The 18,911-nt window shown below is 47.5% G+C and overlaps 1 protein-coding gene across 13 annotated transcripts in view; it reads right to left on the bottom strand.

Annotated features, from left to right (window-relative positions):
• Bcas1 (breast carcinoma amplified sequence 1) overlaps positions 1-18,911 on the bottom strand; it is a 112,829-nt gene that overhangs the window by 72,647 nt on the left and 21,271 nt on the right. For 11 of the 13 annotated variants that reach the window (XM_023720713.1, XM_023720722.1, XM_023720723.1 and 8 more), the window contains one exon: positions 13,977-14,548. In XM_023720713.1, the coding sequence (XP_023576481.1) occupies positions 13,977-14,548 (572 nt within the window). Of the gene's footprint in view, positions 1-13,976; positions 14,549-14,819; positions 14,950-18,911 lie in introns of those variants that run through there. The other 2 variants (XM_023720719.1, XM_023720718.1) reach the window with 2 other exon arrangements.

The raw sequence follows: 18,911 nt of genomic DNA, 5'->3' as shown, positions 1-18,911 counted from the left end.
ACAGATATAGGAACCGCAGACCAACTACCTGGGGGAAAAAATACTAACATGGTGTCACAGCTCAATCCTACACCAGGCTAAAATTTAAGGGAATAAAAACACTATAAAAGAAAATATAGTGCTGGCCAAATAGCTTAGCAGATTAAAGCGCCTGCAAGTAGGCTCAGGGGCCAGGGGTTCAATCCCCAGGCCTGCTGTGCCAGCCTCATCCCTGGGCACGCGAGACACGATTGAGATTGGGTGTGGTGGTGCGCGCCTGTAATCCCAGCTCTTGGGAGGCTGTTAACAGGCAGATCACTCCCAGTTCGATCTAGTAGTGAGACCCTGAACACCCTGTAGACCCTTCCCAAAAATTAAAAAAAAAAAAAGAAAGAAAAAGAAAATACAGGAAAAATCTGATAAATTTGGCCTGAGAATATTTTTTGTATTTATGACTCAAAACCTAAAAGTCAGGCAAAGAATGAAGAATATACAAATGTTTACAAAAATATTCCCTCAGCTGGTGGGACAATGAAGACACTCACACACTGTTTCAGGATATAAACTGACTGAGTCTCTGCGCTGTGAGATTTGGCATCACCCACCAAAAATTTTAAGGATTTATTATTTTATCAAGAGACTCTGAGAGCTGATTCTCAATCTGAATTTGCATACATGTGAAATGACAAATGTACAAAGTTATTCATTGCAGGGACATTAATAGCAAAAGTTGGGGAACAGTCAAAGGTCATTAAAGGGGTTCTGGTTAAATAAATCAGAACTCATTCATTCATTGGAATACTTTCTAGGCATTAAAAATGAGAGAGCTCTTTAGTCAGACATAGAAAGTATTGTTAACTGAAAAAAAGCACGAAGTAGAACAGAGCGCATACTACACTACCATTTGTGTAAAATAGAGGGACAAAAATTTATGTTTTTTAAATTTTTTTCTGTATTTTAGGGAAGGGTCTAAAGGGTGTTCAGGGTCTCACTACTAGATTGGACTCATAGTGATCCACCTGTTTACAGCCTCCCAAGAGCTGGGATTACAGGCATGTGCCACCATGCCCAGTCTCAATTGCCTCTCAGTGTGCCCCGGGGGCGGGGCTGGCATGGTAGTACTGGGGATCAAATCCCCAGCTCCTGCGCCTGCTTGCAGGCGCTTTAATCTGCTGAACTATTTGGCTGACCCAGAATTTATGTTTTATTTGCTTATTTATGTCTAAAGAAATCCTTGAAAAGTATGCATAGTAAAAATGCAGACAGTGATAATCTACTGGAGAGGCACCGGTGGACAGGTTGAGCGCTTCATGATTTCTTGTTTTGAGTCCTGAGTGCATTACCTGGTAGAGTCACTACAAGCCTAAATGAGCAGGACTAATTAAAACCATTAGGAAACACTCTGAGGCGCTAACTGAACACAGCTGGGAGGAGGAGCCAGCCCCAGGCTACCGCGCAGCTTGTGCCTTAGAAGTTCCATTGTAAGCAATCTTTGTCCCGGAGTGCAAACGTGTCCTGGCTGTTCTCGGCAGCCTTCCAAAAAAAAATCAGTGTCAGCAAAGGGAAATTTTAGACAGAATCAGAGATGTTCTCCAGGAAATCCCCGGGAACCCCTTTTAAGAAAACAGGTGCTGGGGCCAGGGAGATGGCTCAGAAGAATAAGTGCTTGCCTGGCAAGAACAAGGGGCTGAGTTCAATCCCCGGTTCCGCCAAAAAACCCCAAAAAACAAAAAAACAGGTGCTCATGTGTCCGCTTGTGTTTAAGCTTATGTTCTTTCTCCTTTCTAGTTAAGCCGTCATGATTTGTCACGTTGAAAAATAACACCGCCTTCTCCTAATGGGACTGCTGGTAATAAAGCCCACGTGGGACTCCTGGCTCCTTCCTTGAGCTGAACACTGTCTGCTGGACATCAGCCTCCTCTGAGCAAGGTCTTACAGCGTCCAAGTGAAAATGTAAGGGAATCCAGGATTGGGCAGACTAAGACGTCCTTGCCTGGGGCTCCCTGATGTGTCTGTCTCAGCTAGTGTCGCATGGGGTGTCATCGCTTCTGTCTAGAGTCTTCATACCCACAGCCATCGCCTGGAGCGCGGCTCCACACAGGCACAGGTGTTGAAAACACGTTTTCTGAAACCCCCGACGCTGCACCTCTCCATGTGTTTGAAATTGCAGTCCCGCATTGCGTGGGATGAAAGGGGCACTGCTGTCTCTTCTCCCCTCGGATGTCACACGGGGCTTCATCTGCCAGGCAGCAGGGGCCCCTGGCTAATCACTGAGGCTTCACTGTTCCCCATGACCTGTGAGGAGCCATTACCAGACACAGGAAGAAAACCTGGGTTTGGTTAATTCTTGGCTTCCTCCAATTTGCCTACAACAGGAAGCAAACCAGCAAGCAGGAGGTATGCCAAGGCCAAATACTGCCAGCACTTTGTGGAAATTCAAAATTTCCTAAAAGAGATGGATTTTTTTCCTCCACTCTCTTAAACTACAGAGCGCAAAGTCACCTAAACAGGTCAATAACCATGTGTCAATATAGAAGATTTTTATTTATTTTCTCACTGTTCACACCCCCATTCACACCAATGGATAAAAATGCATTTGTAGGTCTTAAGCTCCTGGCAAAAGCAAGAACAGAACCAAAGAAGCACAGCCAGCAGAAGCCCACAGCGGTCAGGACTTCTGCTTATCCAGGATGAAATTTCTCCCTTGGGGCTCTTGCTAGGATGACTCTGTACTGCCTCTAAGTGTGCTTCCAAAGCATCTCATTTCTGAGCATAGAACTGGCACACGGACTTTGGATCACTTAGTTTGGGAATTAGCATGAAGAGACAGCCTCTTTTGGTAGCTGCCAGGTACCTAGGGACTTGTGACAAGTTCTAGAAATAGGCACTCTATTTCAGCCTCATGTCACAGCCTAATGGAGAAACCAGGAAGTTTCCTACATGGTGGCATTTTATTTACTTGGGTGGTTCCTTTTTTTTTTTTTTTTTTTTTTAAATGTAAAAGAGAATGTGTAGATGAATAAGGAATGAGGAAGTATGTCCATTATGCCATATGGAAGGATATTTTCTTTTGTTTTTATTTTCTAGAGACAGGATCTCACTATGTAGTTCAGGCTGGCCTTGAACTCACTGTATACCCCAGGCTGGTCTTGAACTCTCAGAGATCCTCGTGCTTCAGCCTCCCAAGTGCTGGGATTACACACATGGGCCACTATGCCTGGCTTGACCTTTTCTATTACTGTTTTTTTTCTCATTCCTTACTCCTCTTTGGGTAGAAGCAAAGATATGTGGGCATATATAGAAGACTTTTATGGAAAAGAAATTCTGTATTCGTGGCCACATGTGACCATCTCCCATGTCACATTCTATCTCTGTGTTGTCCTTGTTACATGTCGGGTCATACCACAGTCATTGGAGCAGCCCTTGTGAGAAGCCATGCAAAATTTCCTACGTTTTCTCTTATAAACAATGCTGGAATTACAAAACAAGACAAAACAAAAAAAGTTTTGTGGATAAAATTTGCTCTATTTCTCAATAAATTTTTGAGTACAGACTGGCTCACATAGAAAGCATGTGTGGGTTAAAACTTTAAAATTCAGTGTTGACAGGGGCCAAGGAGATAGCTCAGTAGCATAAGTGCTTGCTGGGCAAGCCCGAGGTCATGAGTTCAATTCCTGGTGCCAACACACAAGAACAACAAAACAAAATTCAGTGCTGCCAAAATGCAGAGTTGAAGTAAACTTCCTCCTGATCCTGGTGGCTAGCTCAGAAACGATAAGAGGCTTCAGAGAGAAATGAAATTAAATATTAGATTATAAAATCTGAATTTTTAACCATCCTCTGGCATGCTTCCTAAAAGAGGAATTTAAATTGTGTGATGCAAGACCTAAAATTTTCACTTCCAAGGGCCGGTGAGATAGCTCAGCGGACTAAGAATCTGCTTAGGGAAGCAGAGGGACCAGGGTTCGATCCCCCACATCATTGGCCTCGCTGGCCCTGCCCCAGCCATGCAGAACCTGCAACTGAGACCTGGTGTGGTGTCGCCCACCTGTAATCCCAGCGCTCGAGAGGCTGAGACTGGAGGATCACTGCGAGTCCGAGCTGCGCAGTGAAACCCTGAACCAAATATAAAATTTTCACTTCCACATTTTCTTTCCTCTTTTTGGAAACAGAGGAAACATGGTCCGTCTTAGCTTCTTACTTTACTCATTGAATCAAGAGAAATTGAAATATCCAGGTTGAAGTCTTCCTTGTCAATCACAGCGTCGCCCCCTGCTCGGGGGACACAACTTCAGCGCCTGCAAGCTCACTGCGTGCCTCACAGCAGAACTCTGACACAGACCCGCCCCACCGGGATCCTCGCCAACCCCCACTGCCGAATACCGTGCTGCTAAGATGCCACGTTTATCGGATTAAATAAACCATTTGTCCCTGTGGCCACAGGTGGAGACTGAAAGGAAATCGATCAAGGAGCGCAATTTCTACTTGCCTCCTATATATAAGGGTTTTCCATTTTGCACTTGAGACATAGCTGAAGCCTTTAGCTTGATTTTCAACGGCTCAGGAAAGGTGGGTATTTAGCAATGAAATCTTTTCCTTTTGCCTTTAATTTTTTTTTTTTTTTTTTTTTTTTGCAAAGGGCTTTATTCTGGAGACCTTCATAAGGACACACAAATTAGCATGCTCTTAAATGAAGTCCTCTTAGGTAGGGTTTGCAACAGAAAAGTACAACGGCTCCTGGGAAACAGCGGGTGGACAGAGACTGCCAGGCAGCCCTCCTCGGGAGAGCGAGTCGAGCGCAGGAGACCCACGAGAGCGGTTCGTGTTTAGCGGAGGAAAAGGAGCCCAACATTAAAAAGCAAAAACAACAAAACAAAACAAAACAACCCCCCCACAACCCCCAAAACAAAACAAAAACAAACAAAAAAACTCCCATAAAACAAAAAACAAAGACTGTCTCGAATTACAAAAGCTAGCAGCACACAGCCCGGATCATGCGTGTCAGCTGTTTAATAAACACTAGTAATAGCGAGAGGACTGGAGGAGCACCCCGGCCAGGATGCGGCTGAGGATGGCTCAGAACTGCTCGGTCTCCCGCAAAAACGTCACACACTTTCCTTTGAATTTTTAGATCAAATTTCTTTTCTGATCCTATCCCTTTTTTTTTTTTTACTTGAACCATATATATATATTTTTACTTGAACCATAAAGAGGTTTTTTTTTTTTTTTTTTTTTTTTTTTTTTTTTTCAAGCTGTCATGGAAACTCTCAAACCTATGTAAGAGGAGGGTTACACCTGAGCTTCTTTTTCTTTTTCTTTTTTTTTGGCAGAACCGGGGATTGAACTCAGGCCCTTGCGCTTGCCAGGGAAGCGCTTATTCTACTGAGCCATCTCCCCGGCCCCCCTATCCTGTTTTAATTATCATTCTTTTGCTCTCTATCTCAAAAGTCCATTTATTTGATCATCTTTTTTATACCCTGGAGCTCTTGGTTCATTTATTATTATTATTATTATTATTATTATTATTAGTTATAATTATTTTTTTTCCACTAAAATGGCAGCTTCTGATGAGCTGTACTGTTCTACCCATATCAGGGCCTAAAATTGATAGTTCTGGCCCGAAGAAACTATCCCCATGTTTGTTGAATGAATAAAGTAAGCACTCATCTCTAATTTATTGCTTAACACCCGCTGACTGGTCGAGTCTCAGGCCCCAGAATTACACTCAGGTAGCCACATGGTCCGCTGAATAGCTTTAAGCTGTGACAAACGCCAGCAGGCAGTGAGGTGGTCTGTAGGGATGTATGAGTCGACTCCCAGCTCTCCTACAAGAAAGGTCACTCTGCAAGTGTTAAGGAGGAGCCAGGCCCAGGCTGCCCTGGTAGGTGCGACAGGAAGGGCTGGGGCCTGGGGGAAGTGGGCAGTGGGTGTCCCAGGTCCAGAGATTCCACACCACTCCCCTCCATCTGCGAATACTGGATAAAACTTTCTGCTTTTCAGAAATGTCTGAAACACCTTCGGATAACCCACTACTATTATGGACTAGTGGACTATATTGGAATATTTTGCTGAATTCACTCACCTGCAGTATTTAGATGAGAATGGAATACCCTTCTCTGACAAAATTAAACAAAAAAAAGGGGATACAAATGAAGGACCATTTTGTATCTGGATATACAAACTAGTTAGCGTAGATATACAGCTACTTTCTCTTAATTCGATGAGAAAAAAATATTTGTACTAGTAGTGTTTGTGGACAGGATATCATGTCTGCATCTTGTACTATGAATAGCCGCTAAGAAGACAACAATATACAATGTATTAATTATTTTTTAACACATTTTTTAATTTTATTTGTGTGTGTGTGTGTGTGTGTGTGTGTGGCCAGCTCAGCCCACCAGGGGGCGGGGCTGGCTGGCATGTGGTGCTGGGGGATTGAACCGCGGTCCCTGTGCTTTGCTAAGCTTGTTCTGAGTAGGTGCTTTAGACCACTGAGTCATCTCACCAGCCCACAATGTATTAATTATTGAAACTCCTACTAATTGGTTTTGAAACTGTCTCATTGCTATTTCTCAATAAAATTATTTTAAAAAATGTCTGAAACAAGGCAGTGGACTAAATGTCACTGGAAAACACCATCCATTTCAAATATAGTCAATAAATCAAAATATCATTTAGAACACTGTGCAGGGCAAATGAAGTGTCTGTTGCCTACATCCGTTCTGCGGGATGGTTAGGTGCCCACATCTGGTCTAAGCGCTTAGCTGAGTGCTTGCTGGAAGTGCTGTCCCCTGGAGGCTGTTCCCTCCTTCTTAGGTGAGACATCTCGGAGCTTTGCAGATAATCAAGTTTCAGAAACAGTTGGTGAAATAAAGCAAAAGGAGCAGGCGTGCGGCAGGACTTCTCAGAGCAAGAAGAAGGATGGCATCAATTGTGAGCTTTTGGGTGAGAGGGCAGAGCCCCAGTTTTCATTCTGCACATCAGTTTTGGAAGTTCTAGCTTCAGAAAACTTAGAAGATACGTGATCTTCCGAGAGCATTGTAGGGCTTCCTCTTTTCGAGTCTGCAGGTGCTGTGGCTGTGTGTGTGGTGCCTGATGACACACTCCACCCTGCGGCTTTCTAGCTACAGGCTCTTATCCAAGTCACCTTTCTGTGCTTAGTAAGTGCCCAGAAATTAGCAAGCATGACAACTTGTGAAGAAACACGCCAGCCCTGGGAGAAAAGATCACTCAAGATCTCTTCGTCAAAGTCAGCGATGATCTACATCATGCTAAACTGAATGAATAGCACCAAGTAATGTGCACCCAGCAGGGATCCCCAGATAAAGCATGTACATCGTGCCCGCCCCCTAATGCTGGGACTGCAGGTGTGCACTGCCACGCTCAGCTCAGTCCAGTTGTTTTACATGGCTTTCTATCGTCTTTGGATGATTTGTCGGGTTTTCCATTTGTATATATTATAATTGGCTTTGTAAGGTCTTATAAATAAATGAATCTGATGCTGGAAAAATAAAAGGGGGGAGGAAGAACAGAGTAAAAGAGGGAATTGGGGCTGGGGGATAGCTTGGTGGTCTAAGCACCTGCCTGGCAAGTGCAAGGACCCTGGTTTGACCCCCGGTATTGCATGCTGTGCAGGCCCTGCAATCCTAGGCATGCTGTGCCGGCCAATGAAACTGGGCAAGTCTCTCAGGAGGCTGAGGCAGGAGGATTGCTGTAAGTTTGAGGCCAGCCTGGGCTAATTGGTAAGTTCAAGGCCAGTGTTAGCTACATAGCGAGACCTGGTCTCAAAACAAACAAACCAAACCCACAAAAACTCAAAAGGTGATGACAGATGCAAAATGCTCACTGCACAGACTAGAAATTATGAATGATTACTTTTTATTTTTTGGACTCTAGCACATGGCTACTAATGCTGGTACTCAGCTTCCTACATCTGCACATGGCCTCGGCTGCTGGGATGCCACATATCGACTACTTCCTGCTGCTAGATTCATCATCCGGGTCCTGTTGTAACTGAAGCCCTCTCTTCTTCCTCATTTGTATAATTTAAGATGGATTCTCTTTTTTCCACTGAAAAAGGCTTTGGACAAATCATTCCCTTCATGTGTAGCTCAGTGGCACAGCTCCTGCCTGGGAAGTGCAAGACCCTGAGTTTGATTCCTGGTGCGCGCACACACACACACACCCAAAAAAAAGAAGAAGAAAGAAAAAAAAGAAAAAAGCCATTCTCATTACCAATGAAAATGGCACAGCTCTGTGGTCATAAGGTGAAAATAAAACAAAACTAAAAGGCACATAATGCACTTGTTCTTCTAATAGCTGACCGAGGGTTTTTTTTTTTCCTCCTAAATTGGGATTAAGTTGTTTCTGATTTTGCACACGCAAACTGTTGAATTTCACTTCCTCAAAGTAAATATTGTTCAGTTTTGTGTACAGTGCACCCTTATTGCACAAGTTTCAAATAATTGGTAAAAATAGTGGCACGGAGCATTTAAAAGTCCAGACTCTGGATGCGGAGAGTTTCTGATTTTTTGTGCTGGTTGTGTGGCTTTGCGACAGCGGCTTTGTTTCTCGGAACCTCTGAGTTTTCATCTGTAAAATGGGGAAACTATGTAGGATTTTTAATTAATTAATTAATTAATTATTATTATTTTTTTTTTGTGGTACCGGGGATTGAACTCAGGACCCTGCGCTTGACAGGCAAACTATGTAGGATTTTTCTCGAAAGCTTTCTACAGTTTTGTGAGGCGATTCCTTCACAGTGACTGTGCCACACACTTGGATTTAACACACAGCAGACAGACAAGCACTGCAGGGATTAGTTCCGTGAGACACCGCCGGGAACGAGGGCAGCTGGCCCACGGGAGGCCATCCGGTCACTGCAGGGAAAGCCCAACAGTTCAAGCCCGGTGGTCATTCTGTTTTGTTTTTGCAGTGCTGAGGAGAGAGCCCAGAAGTGCCCTAACGCTGAGCTACCTTCCTGCCTGTTTTCCTTTTTTACATTTTATTTATTTGCTTATTTTTGCGGTATCTGGGACTGAACTCAGGACCTGGCGCCTGCCAGGCTACTGAGCTATCTCCCCGGCCCCTCTTTTTTTTTTTTTTTTTATTTTTGAGAGTGTTGCTGAACTTTCCAGAGTGGCCTTGAACTTTCAATCTCTTGCTTCTGCCATCCAAGTAGCTGGGATTACAGGCCTATACCATAACACTTGGCTAAAGTTCTGGATAAACAGAAAAAGAGATAAAGGCAGAGAAAATACTTTGAGCCACTGGCAGCTGCATCATCTGCCTCGGTCGCACTGCGGCCAGCGCGAAGGGAGAAATCTCGGGGCTTGGTGGAAAAAGCGGCTCTAGGAAGAGGCGCAGGCGGACGGCAGCAACCGCGGAGGGTCCGACTCAGGAAGCAGGCTCGAGAGCACGCAAAGGGAAATTCCGATAGAATTACAACTTCTCCACCCTTTCCCCCAAGTTACACTTGCGCCTCCTGGCGGATTTAATGATGCCGTATCTTTCCCAGCCACGGTTAGGAAGAAAACAAGACTGAAATTGGAGCAGTATGCAGGAGGCAAATCCAGGGGACTAAATACAGCCGGCACTTTTTCTTCCCCCAAAGAGCAGTTTCTGCGTGCTGACTATTTCACATGACTTAACTAATTTAATTTTCACAAGTGGGAATAATGTGAATTGTGCTAATGCTATAACTATTCTTACGTAGCTGTATTAGTCACTTTCCCAGCCTGGGGAAAGAATTCCTGACACTTGCGATTAGAAGCCGGCCAGGTTTCCTTTGCTTTGCGGGTTCTGTGGGTTCGGTACGTGCTCAGCAGGCTCCAGGTTCAAGCCACGCTGCAGGAAGCAGCGCGAGCCGGCGGGTGGGGCCGTGGACACAAACTTGCTCCCAGGCCCCGCCCACCTCCCAGGCCCCGCCCCAGGCCCCGCCCTGCCACCCAGGCCCCGCCTCCTGACGGTGGTGCTGGGTGCACTGCGAGCGCAGGGTCCCAGCGACCTAGTCCCCCTCCAAACACATGGGACTTCCAGGGCACATTTTAGATTTAAACGCTCACACTGACAATGAGGAAGATGAGGCTCAGAGAGGTTAAATAGCTTGCTCAAAGCTACACAGCCAGTTCGGGGCCAGAGGCCGCCTGTAGACCTAGCCTTCTTGACTGCAGGGCTGAGGTTCGAATCCACTACTTAATTCCACGTAGATAAGCACTCTTGAGGCCACGGCTGGCTGACTGCAGTGCGGCCGCTGTAGGGCAGGCGGGACACAGCTTAGCCGGTCACTGAGCTGCGGAAGCCTGGGGCTAAGCGGGAGGAGGAGCGGGAGCTGGGTGATCCCTGCAGAGTTTTGGGTACCAGGATGCAGACGCGCTGAGTGAGTACGCTCGTGGAGGCGTGGAAATTCAAGCAGACGCGTGGAACAGGCAGGCGAGGGAAAGCCAGGGAAGGGGGACGGGGTGGGGACGTGCAGGACTTCACTAAATTTTGAAGAGAAAAGAAGCGTTGTTCTATTAATGGACAGCACCCTTCCCCACCTCCAACGGGACCCTCTGGGAAAAGTGCGTAGGTAACAGACACTTAGTGTGCTTTTTTTCCTTTTTTCTTTTATAAGAAAATAAGAGAGTTCTAAATTAGAGATAAGATTTCCACGATACGGTCACTTGGGTCAGTGTGTGTGAGGCGTCATTGAGATGCACATTTTAGAACCTCGTTTGGATGATTAGTGTGAGTCACAGCTCAGTAAAACCTTTCAGGCTTATAATTTATCTTTTCTTTGGCCTGTGTAGTAAATGCTCCATTTGTTGGTGAATTCTTGCCTTGTTTTAATTATGCTATGCTCTGAATGTAGTTTTATGAGGCACAAAAATAAGATTGTCATTCTGAAAACACAGAAGATTTGTGTGTTTCCCCCAGAATGAAATGGTGGCATCTCTCTCCTAATTCACGACTCTGTGGTTTTGTGGGTGGAATCCCAATCCAAGGAGAGAGGGGGGCAGTGAGAGTGGGGCGGAGAGGACAGACAGCTGACCGTTGGGCCCAAGGCATAATTTACCCTAAGAATTCTGAATCGATACATTGACATCCATCTATGCATAATGTGGTCCTCCCACCAAGAAAGCCATTGATTGAGAAGTTTTATTCATGTGGCTTTCTGAGGACTGCATTGTCTCCTCACACTCACGGAACAATTGGTTTTATCTCCAAATACAGAACGGCGCAGCCAGGGTTCTGATGAGGAAGCTTCGAAAATCAGAGGTGTACTTTTTATATTAAAAACCCTACCAAATGTATGCATGCAAATAGCTGCAAACGCACAGGCTGAAGGAGAAGCGGTGTTTCATAGCTTTTTAGGTGTTTTATAGGTCCACAGCTGAGGGTGGGCATTGTGTTCCACCTTCCAATGATATCACCAACTAAAAATGGAAATTTGCAGCATAGCAAAATCAGACGCGGATTTCGTTAGTTAGTGTGAGGGGTCAGGCCCACATATGCAAAAAGGAAGAATTCTGGGGTACTTTGAGAGACTTTAAAGTATCAGTCCCAGTGGCCTGGGGAGATAGCTCAGTGGTATAAGCACCTGCTTGGCAAGCACCAGGTACCTGGTTCGATCCTCAATACTGCAAGAAAAAAAAAGTAGGGGCTCAGCCGTGTTAGATACCTGTCTTATTTCTCATATAAGAGCCACCTTCTAGGGCCGGCCAAATAGCTCAGCAGATTAAAGCCCCTGCAAGCAGGCACAGGGGCTGGGGGTTCGACCCCTACCGTGCTGGCCCTACCCCTGGGGTGCACTGAGATGGCAATTGAGACTGGGAAACAGGCATATCACCAGGAGTCCGATCTAGTAGTGAGACCCTTAACATCCTGTAAACCCTTCCTAAATAAATTAAATAAAATAAATTAAAACTTTGTTAATAAAAAAAAAGAGCCACCTTTAGAGACACCTCTCACCTTGCAGCCCCTTCCACCCAAACTGAGCTGCTCACCCTGAGGGACTTCCCCTCCCCGCCCCCAACCCCAGTAAAAGAAGCTGATCTAAGAAATCACAACTCTAAATATTTCCCTCCCTTTTCTTAGACTAGAAATGGATGGAGGGTGCTGGGGACTTCAGGGTCAAGCGGGGTCCAGGATGGGCTCTCAAGTGCTGAACTGGTTTGCTTGATTAGGGTTGGGATTTGGAAGAGACACCAGGCAACAGTATGAAGACTGGTGAAGTGCATCCCTCCCTCCTCCTGTTCCTGTGAAGAACTCCGTCCTTTCCTAACCCAGGCAATGGGTTGGCTTGGGATGGCCGGGCCAAAGAAGGGTTGACTATTTAAAAAATCACTACCTCTGAATAGCTTTAGGAGCCCATGGCCAGTAATTAAAACTCAACAGTGTCTTCTTTACTTAGAGAACAGTAGTAACAGGCTCTCAGATAGGCATGAGGACCGATGAGTGCTTGATGTTCTCCCGACAAGACTCTGAGGCCCCTGGTTTTTCCATATGATGAGATGTGACCGGCCAGGCGACCTCCCCAGACTCCCCCGACACTCTGCCTCCTGAGCGGAGCTCGGGGCACCCTGAATTGCAGCCCCAGCTATGTGCATTCACCGCCCTTCACTGGACAGCCCATGCCACGAGGGCAGAGGCTCTGTGTCCTGTCCGCCACATGTCGCCATCTGTCACCTGTGCCTGGCCCAGGCCTGCGCCAGAAAGAGCTGATGCGTGGATGCATTTGAAAACTGTACTTTTGAATTCTACAAAACTCTTTCATGGCCTCCTTAAATTGGTACAATTTGGGATGTGGCATTTGCAGGGGGAGCAGGGACGCTTTTTAACCTTCTGAAAGAAATTTGGAAAATAAACGCTTTGAGTCAAAACTGATAGAAATAATAGCAAGAGTGGTGACAGTGACAACTTCAACACATGCGACTATCCTGGCTCTGTTGCAACTGCCTGCAGTCACTGTATAGTTCTTGATGCCACGCTGGGTACATGAAAGTCCCAGGTTAATGTGACAGTCATTTTCACCAGGTAAATTACCATATATTTGGTGCTTACAGTGGAACCTGGTCTATGCTGAACACTCAGTAAGCGACACCCACTATTGTCGTCGGCATCTCAGCAGCGCTTGGGCACGCTCTTTCGACAAACCCATCATCAACAGCAATAAGCAACCACATTGTACAAACCTCAGCCCCAAATCATTTTTCCTCCTTTTGAATACTTAACTTAGTGGCCCTCCTCTTTATTCCTAAATTTTGAAAAACATTGTCATTTCGAAGTCTGATAACAAAACAAGCGCCTTCACATGTCATGCCTCGGTTTCTATCTTTCTCTATTCAAGGACATTGATAAGCTTTCTCAAGGTTAATTTTTTTTTTTTAAATATCAGAAAAGCTTGCTTTTTTCTTTGCTTAAGAAAGAAACCAACCAATTCAATTCAAGATGCCTCTTTGAAAGAAAAGTGAGGTTTTGAGTAAGTACTGTTCTAGCTTGTTGGAAAATAATGAGTATAGGAAGTAGCAAACCTAGATCTGAAAACCTGCATATTTCATGCAAAAAAGAAAGATCACCCGGCTGCCACAAGTGAGGAACATGTGTTCCCAACAAAACCCCTGACACGTGGTTAGTTAAACAATCTGCTGAGATTGGTCTGGGGTCTTAAGTCTTTTAGGACCAATGCCTTTCCCTAATACCTTGTAGCCCAGCCTCCGCTGATCAGAAACGTAACCTATCTTAGCCTTGATAAATGGATCCATCTGTGTGTAGCTCAGCTCCGATTTCCTTTGACATAAAACCTGTGCCACGGAGGTGATTGGTCACGCAGATGTTTCAGCCCGCAGGGACACAGGGGAGACGCTAGGTGGCTGTGACTTGTTCTAGGGGTGTCAGGGCTGGGTACCTCCTCGGAACCTTGGGTGACCCCGGGCTCCGCGCCTGTGGTGGTCTTACCCCACCTGGGCCCCTGGTGCGACCTTGGGATGGACCGGACGGCAGCTCTGCGCACTTACCTCCGCTGTGGGGACACTGTGGGACACCCCCGACAGCCCCGGGACCTCCTCAGCCTGGTCCTGATGCTGGGGCTCCTCGGCTTCCTGCTCCTCTTCAGCTGTTGCTTTTCCCCGTCCTTTGTCCAGTTTGAAGAATTTGTCAAAAAAGCTGGAGTCCTTGGGCTTGGAGGGGGCCACACCCTCGGACTCAGGTGGGAGAGGCGGCTGTACGTAGGTGGCTGGGAGGGCGTCGTCCCCCGCCTGACTCAGCACGGGGATTTTATCCGCGGCAGGCCCGGGTGCAGCTGCTGCGCGAAGGGCAGGGCTGTCACTCGGGCCTTTGTTCGCTGGAGCTGAGTGGAAGCTCTCATCAAGCTCCGCTGCTCCGGCGTATGAATCTGTGCCTTGGTCTCCGGTACGTCCTGGTACAGGCCGAGAGAGTGTCAAGAAAAAACGGGATTTAGCAGCTGGTGCCTCGGGGTTGGCCTCCTTCCCAAGATTCTTTCCGCTGGCATTGGCCACCGTGCTGATCTCCATTGTCTTGGGGGAAGAAGTGGCCGCATTACCCTTCTGGATGCTTATTCCCAGATCCACTGTAAACACAAACATAAACAGGTTATTCAACACACCAGGAAACTCCAAGAGGAATAATGGACTCAGAACATCTGATCCACACAGGCCAGGATGCAAGCCGGGCCGGGCTATTTGAGTCAGCCCGGGAGACATGCTTTCCCGGGAGAAGAGAAGGAAGGGGAGGCTGGGGAGGAGAAAGAGCCAACTCCTGGGAAGCCAGCGGCCACCAGGGCCGGAACCGGGATGCAAAGGCTTAGTCTTTGTAAGGACTGGAGGGGAGCACACTGTCACCGTTCCAGTGGGGAGATGGTGCAGTAGCTGAGGGGTGGGCTCAGGAGCGGGAACAAGGTCACCGTTGGTGCCACTGACATTTGGCGCCAGGTCAGTCTCTATGATGGGAATCTGTCCTGTGAATTACAGGACCTCAGGAGGCGAGGACCAGCACCCCTGTTGGGACAGTGAAACGACTCTGTGGGCCTCACCAGATCCTCCCGGGGGGACAAAGGTCATTCATGATTGAGAACTGTTGGATTAGAATATTGACTTGACTCCAAGTTGTTTAATTTTTCTCTGCTTCAGCTTTCTGGAAACGTGATAAATCTGTCTCATAGTTTTGTTCTGAAGATTACATGGGTAAATAATTTTGAAGTCCATAGAACAGTGAGTGCTGAATAATGGTCACTATGTGTCGTCATTCATGAGTAGAAAAACAGACCCAGGAACGTCCACCCACCTTCTCATTGGTTGCCCAGCAAACTCATGATAAGTAGCCAAGCCTGGTGTAGGCAGAGACGGTTCCTAACTTCATGCTGTATTGTATGAGAACACTTTATTGCATAGATCATTACATGAACTGAAGATTTTTATTTTTTTGTATTTTAGGAGTCTTACTACTAGATTGGATTTGTAGTGATCCGCCTGTTTACAGCCTCCCAAGAGCTGGGATTACAGGCAGGTGCCACCACGCCCAGTCTCAATTGCAGTCTCAGCAAGCCGCAGGGGTGGGGCTGGCAGGGCAGGCCTGGGGATGGAACCCCTAACCCCTGCACCTGCTTGCAGGCTCTTTAATCTGCTGAGCTATTTGGCCCGCCCTTGAACTGAAGATTGTAAAAAGCAATACTTGGCAATTTTGTCCTTTGAAGTCCAGAAAAGCAGATGTGGAGTTAGGGAGGAGGAGTTACTGGTATGGGGGCTGGGGTATCTGCCTCTCCCAGGGGAGTGCTTGCCCAGGTCCCCTGCTTTAGCTTTAATTTCTGCCTTTGCTTAGCTGTCCTCTTCTCTCAGTCTTTAGTTACACACACACAAACACACACACACGAAATATTTAAGGGGAAAACACATAGAATTTTGGAATCACAATTAAAGATCAAGATCCTCTACTGATAAGCTGTGTGATTTTGGGAAAGTCCCTAAAAATCTTTGCATTTCCTCATTTGTGAAGTGGAAATATTTGTAGCTCCCTCGCGGCCGTTCCCACGCTAAAGGGGAAAACCTCACGTGCACAATCCGCATGACACCCTTCCCTCTGTCTTGCCAAGCCAGCGCTTGACATCTGCGGCTACTGTGAGGGTATTTTTAAAAAGATTTTTTCCCTGCCTCTGCTTCTGTGACTTTATGCTTGAGGCACTGTAGCCAGACGCTGCTTAATCCCGCCTGGCAGGGAAGAGAAAGACAAAGGAGGAATTGAAATGTCTTTGTTCCGTTTATATTGCGCAGTAATGTGTGGCCGGGAACGCGTGCCTGCACTGCCGGTGGCCGGTTTTGTCCAACGCCAGCCTCTCGCGTGTGCGTCGAGCCAAGAATAAAGAGGCCGCGAGCCGAGTCCTCGCCGGCTCCTGGTGCGGGACAGCTGCGTCCTCACTGGGCCTGGGGGAGCAGGAGAGTTCTACCCCCCGGGGCCAGAGTCTGGGGGGCTTCAGGGGCCGGACCCCTGGGAAGGCCACTGCCGGCACACGCCTGCCTCCGCCGGCTCCTCTTCTCCCGGGTTCGCAGTGCTGCTAAATGCACCCAGGAAAGGAGCGGGGAGACGAGGGAGGGAGGGAGGGAGAGGTGCGCGGAGGCCGGGCAGGCAGTGGAGCAAGGGTAGGCGTGAGAGCCCGCGGGGAGTCCAGTGCACCCCGGCCTGGCGCTGCCGGGAACAGGCACGGGGCGGGAAGGAGAGGCTGCGATGAAGTGCCGCGCATTGAGCCCCAGCACCGCCTCGTCTCTTTCTCTCGGTTTTTCTTTCCTCCTCCTCCCCTGGCTGGAGACCGACAGAGTCAGCGCTAAGAGTGCTACAGGCAGAGCAAAAGTCTCTGCAACGCGCGCGCACACACACACACACACACAGCCCTTCCCATGGAGATATTTTAAAAAATGCCAGAGTACTGCTTTTCACTGAGATTTGGATACACTTAGAGACCGGAGCAAATAGAAACAATGGTCCTGGCTATCAGCAAACGGATGAAATGTTTTTAGTAACTTATTAGGAGGCGGCACATCCCTCGGCAACCGGCAACCGAAGCTCCGGCCCCACGTGGCGAGTGCTTAGGAGGAAGAGTTACCTGGGTTTCTATTTCTCCCGGCTGCTAGGCTTCCTGCATGGACATGTGACCTAAGCTGGACCAATTAGAATACACCCTGGGACTTTTGCTGAAGCTATTAGAACAGATCTGCAGCCTTTGGGGTGCTTGGCTGCTATACGGGAGGGGGTTGGGGGTTGGGGGTTGGGAGTTGGGGGTGAGGTGGGGGGGCGGAGTCTCACAATGGAGAACCAGTTCCGAAGGAAAGCAGATCCTGGAGATCCAGGAAGCAGATGCCCAGAGATAGCATTTGGGCATCCGGATCTGGCTGGGCCTGAAGGCGGACTTTAGCCTCATCCAAGCTGATGATGGTGCTAGTTTAAATTGAGCTTATATTCTGTGACTTGAGAGTGCTCAGGGACACGCCAATACCTGTTTCTCTGTTCTTTCAGTAGGAATCAGCTGTCCCCACAGGAAGCTGCTTCTAGGCTTGTAACCCTCCTAGGCAGTCAGGATGGAGGCAGCGGGAAAAGCAAAGGGGCCAAAATCCAGCAAAGGGAGCTCTAAGGAAGGAGTTGGATGGGAAAGGAAACATCACCCAGGCTTTTTCTTTGATTCATCTTTTCCGGTGCCCAGTTTGTAGGACAAACTTGATCCTGGGGATCCATGTCTAGGAAATAACCCTGTCTGTCGGGTCAGTACTCTGGGAGGCTTTGGGGAGCTCCTGGAGGCCCAGGGGGTGAACTGTGGATGGGCCACAGCAGCAGTTCCTGGTGCCCTCATCCCCAGGGTGTAAACCCAGTCTAAGGGGACAGCCATCGGGTGTGTTCAGGGCTGCAGCTCAAATCCCGCTGGTTCTGAAGGTGAAAGAGGGAAGCGGAGATTGCTCATCATAAGCTTATTCACAAACACAGCATCTGTGATGGCGGATTCCTTCCGTCAACTTGACAAGCTTAGAAGTTCAATTCAACGACTCAGCAGGGGGTTGAGGTCCTCAACTGCTAAGTGTCCTGAGCCTGTGCTGAGGAGGGCACGGAGATGGTGGGGGACCCATCCTCGGGTGGTGCCTGCATACAGTATAGGGGAGGAAAAGAGGCTTGCTCCTCCGACTTCCTATTTTGCTCTTGCTGCTTTTGCTGCCTTGAGCTGCTGCCCTCTGCCATGCGCCGCCCTGCCTTGGAGCCAGTTGATTACGGACTGAAACCTCTACAAACTGTGAGCTAAATAAACCTTTCCTCCCTTCATTTTGGGTGTTGAGTATTTTGTCTCATCAATGAGAGAATCATGTCTAAGACAGCGCCCACCTAGGCAAGGTATTCCCCACCTAAGCATCTCTTTTTATGGAACATGTTCGATGCACCAATATGCTGGTCTCCCAGGAGAAAGCCAGCTCACAATAAGTGCTGATCACAGAGGGAGACACCAGTGTTGCAGAAGCCCTGGCACTTTGTGGAGTCCTGTGAGTGAGTGTGGGCAAGCTGCTGTTTCACACAGCTCTGGGACAACGATGTGGCAAAGTTAAAATGGAAATGGACAATGAGGGGAAAGTGGGTGATAGATTCTTCAGAGAGAATCATATTTGAGTGTGAAAGGGTCACGGTAGGACCTTGAGAAAACTCATGAAGAGCTTCAAATGTTTTTCAAAAACGACCCTACTGTGGGTTTGTTGCTAGACTCAAATGCTCACACAGCCGTGGCTTTCTGTGTTGTGCAGAGCGCTGGTTGTCCAAAGGTCTTGAGGTCAGGATTCATGGGCCAGATGCTTGGGGTGTGGAGGAAGGCGTTAGATTTGAAGACTTCACTGGGGATCACATTTCATGCACTTCATCCCAATATCAGAATGTCTTTGCCAAGAAATTCTACTGTGAATAATGATATATAT

Source organism: Octodon degus, unplaced genomic scaffold, assembly GCF_000260255.1.
Source record: "Octodon degus isolate 3935 unplaced genomic scaffold, OctDeg1.0 scaffold00077, whole genome shotgun sequence".
Taxonomy (NCBI): Eukaryota; Metazoa; Chordata; class Mammalia; order Rodentia; family Octodontidae; genus Octodon; species Octodon degus.
The sequence above is the reverse complement of the archived record's forward strand: the minus strand, read 5'-3'. Positions and strand labels throughout refer to the sequence as shown.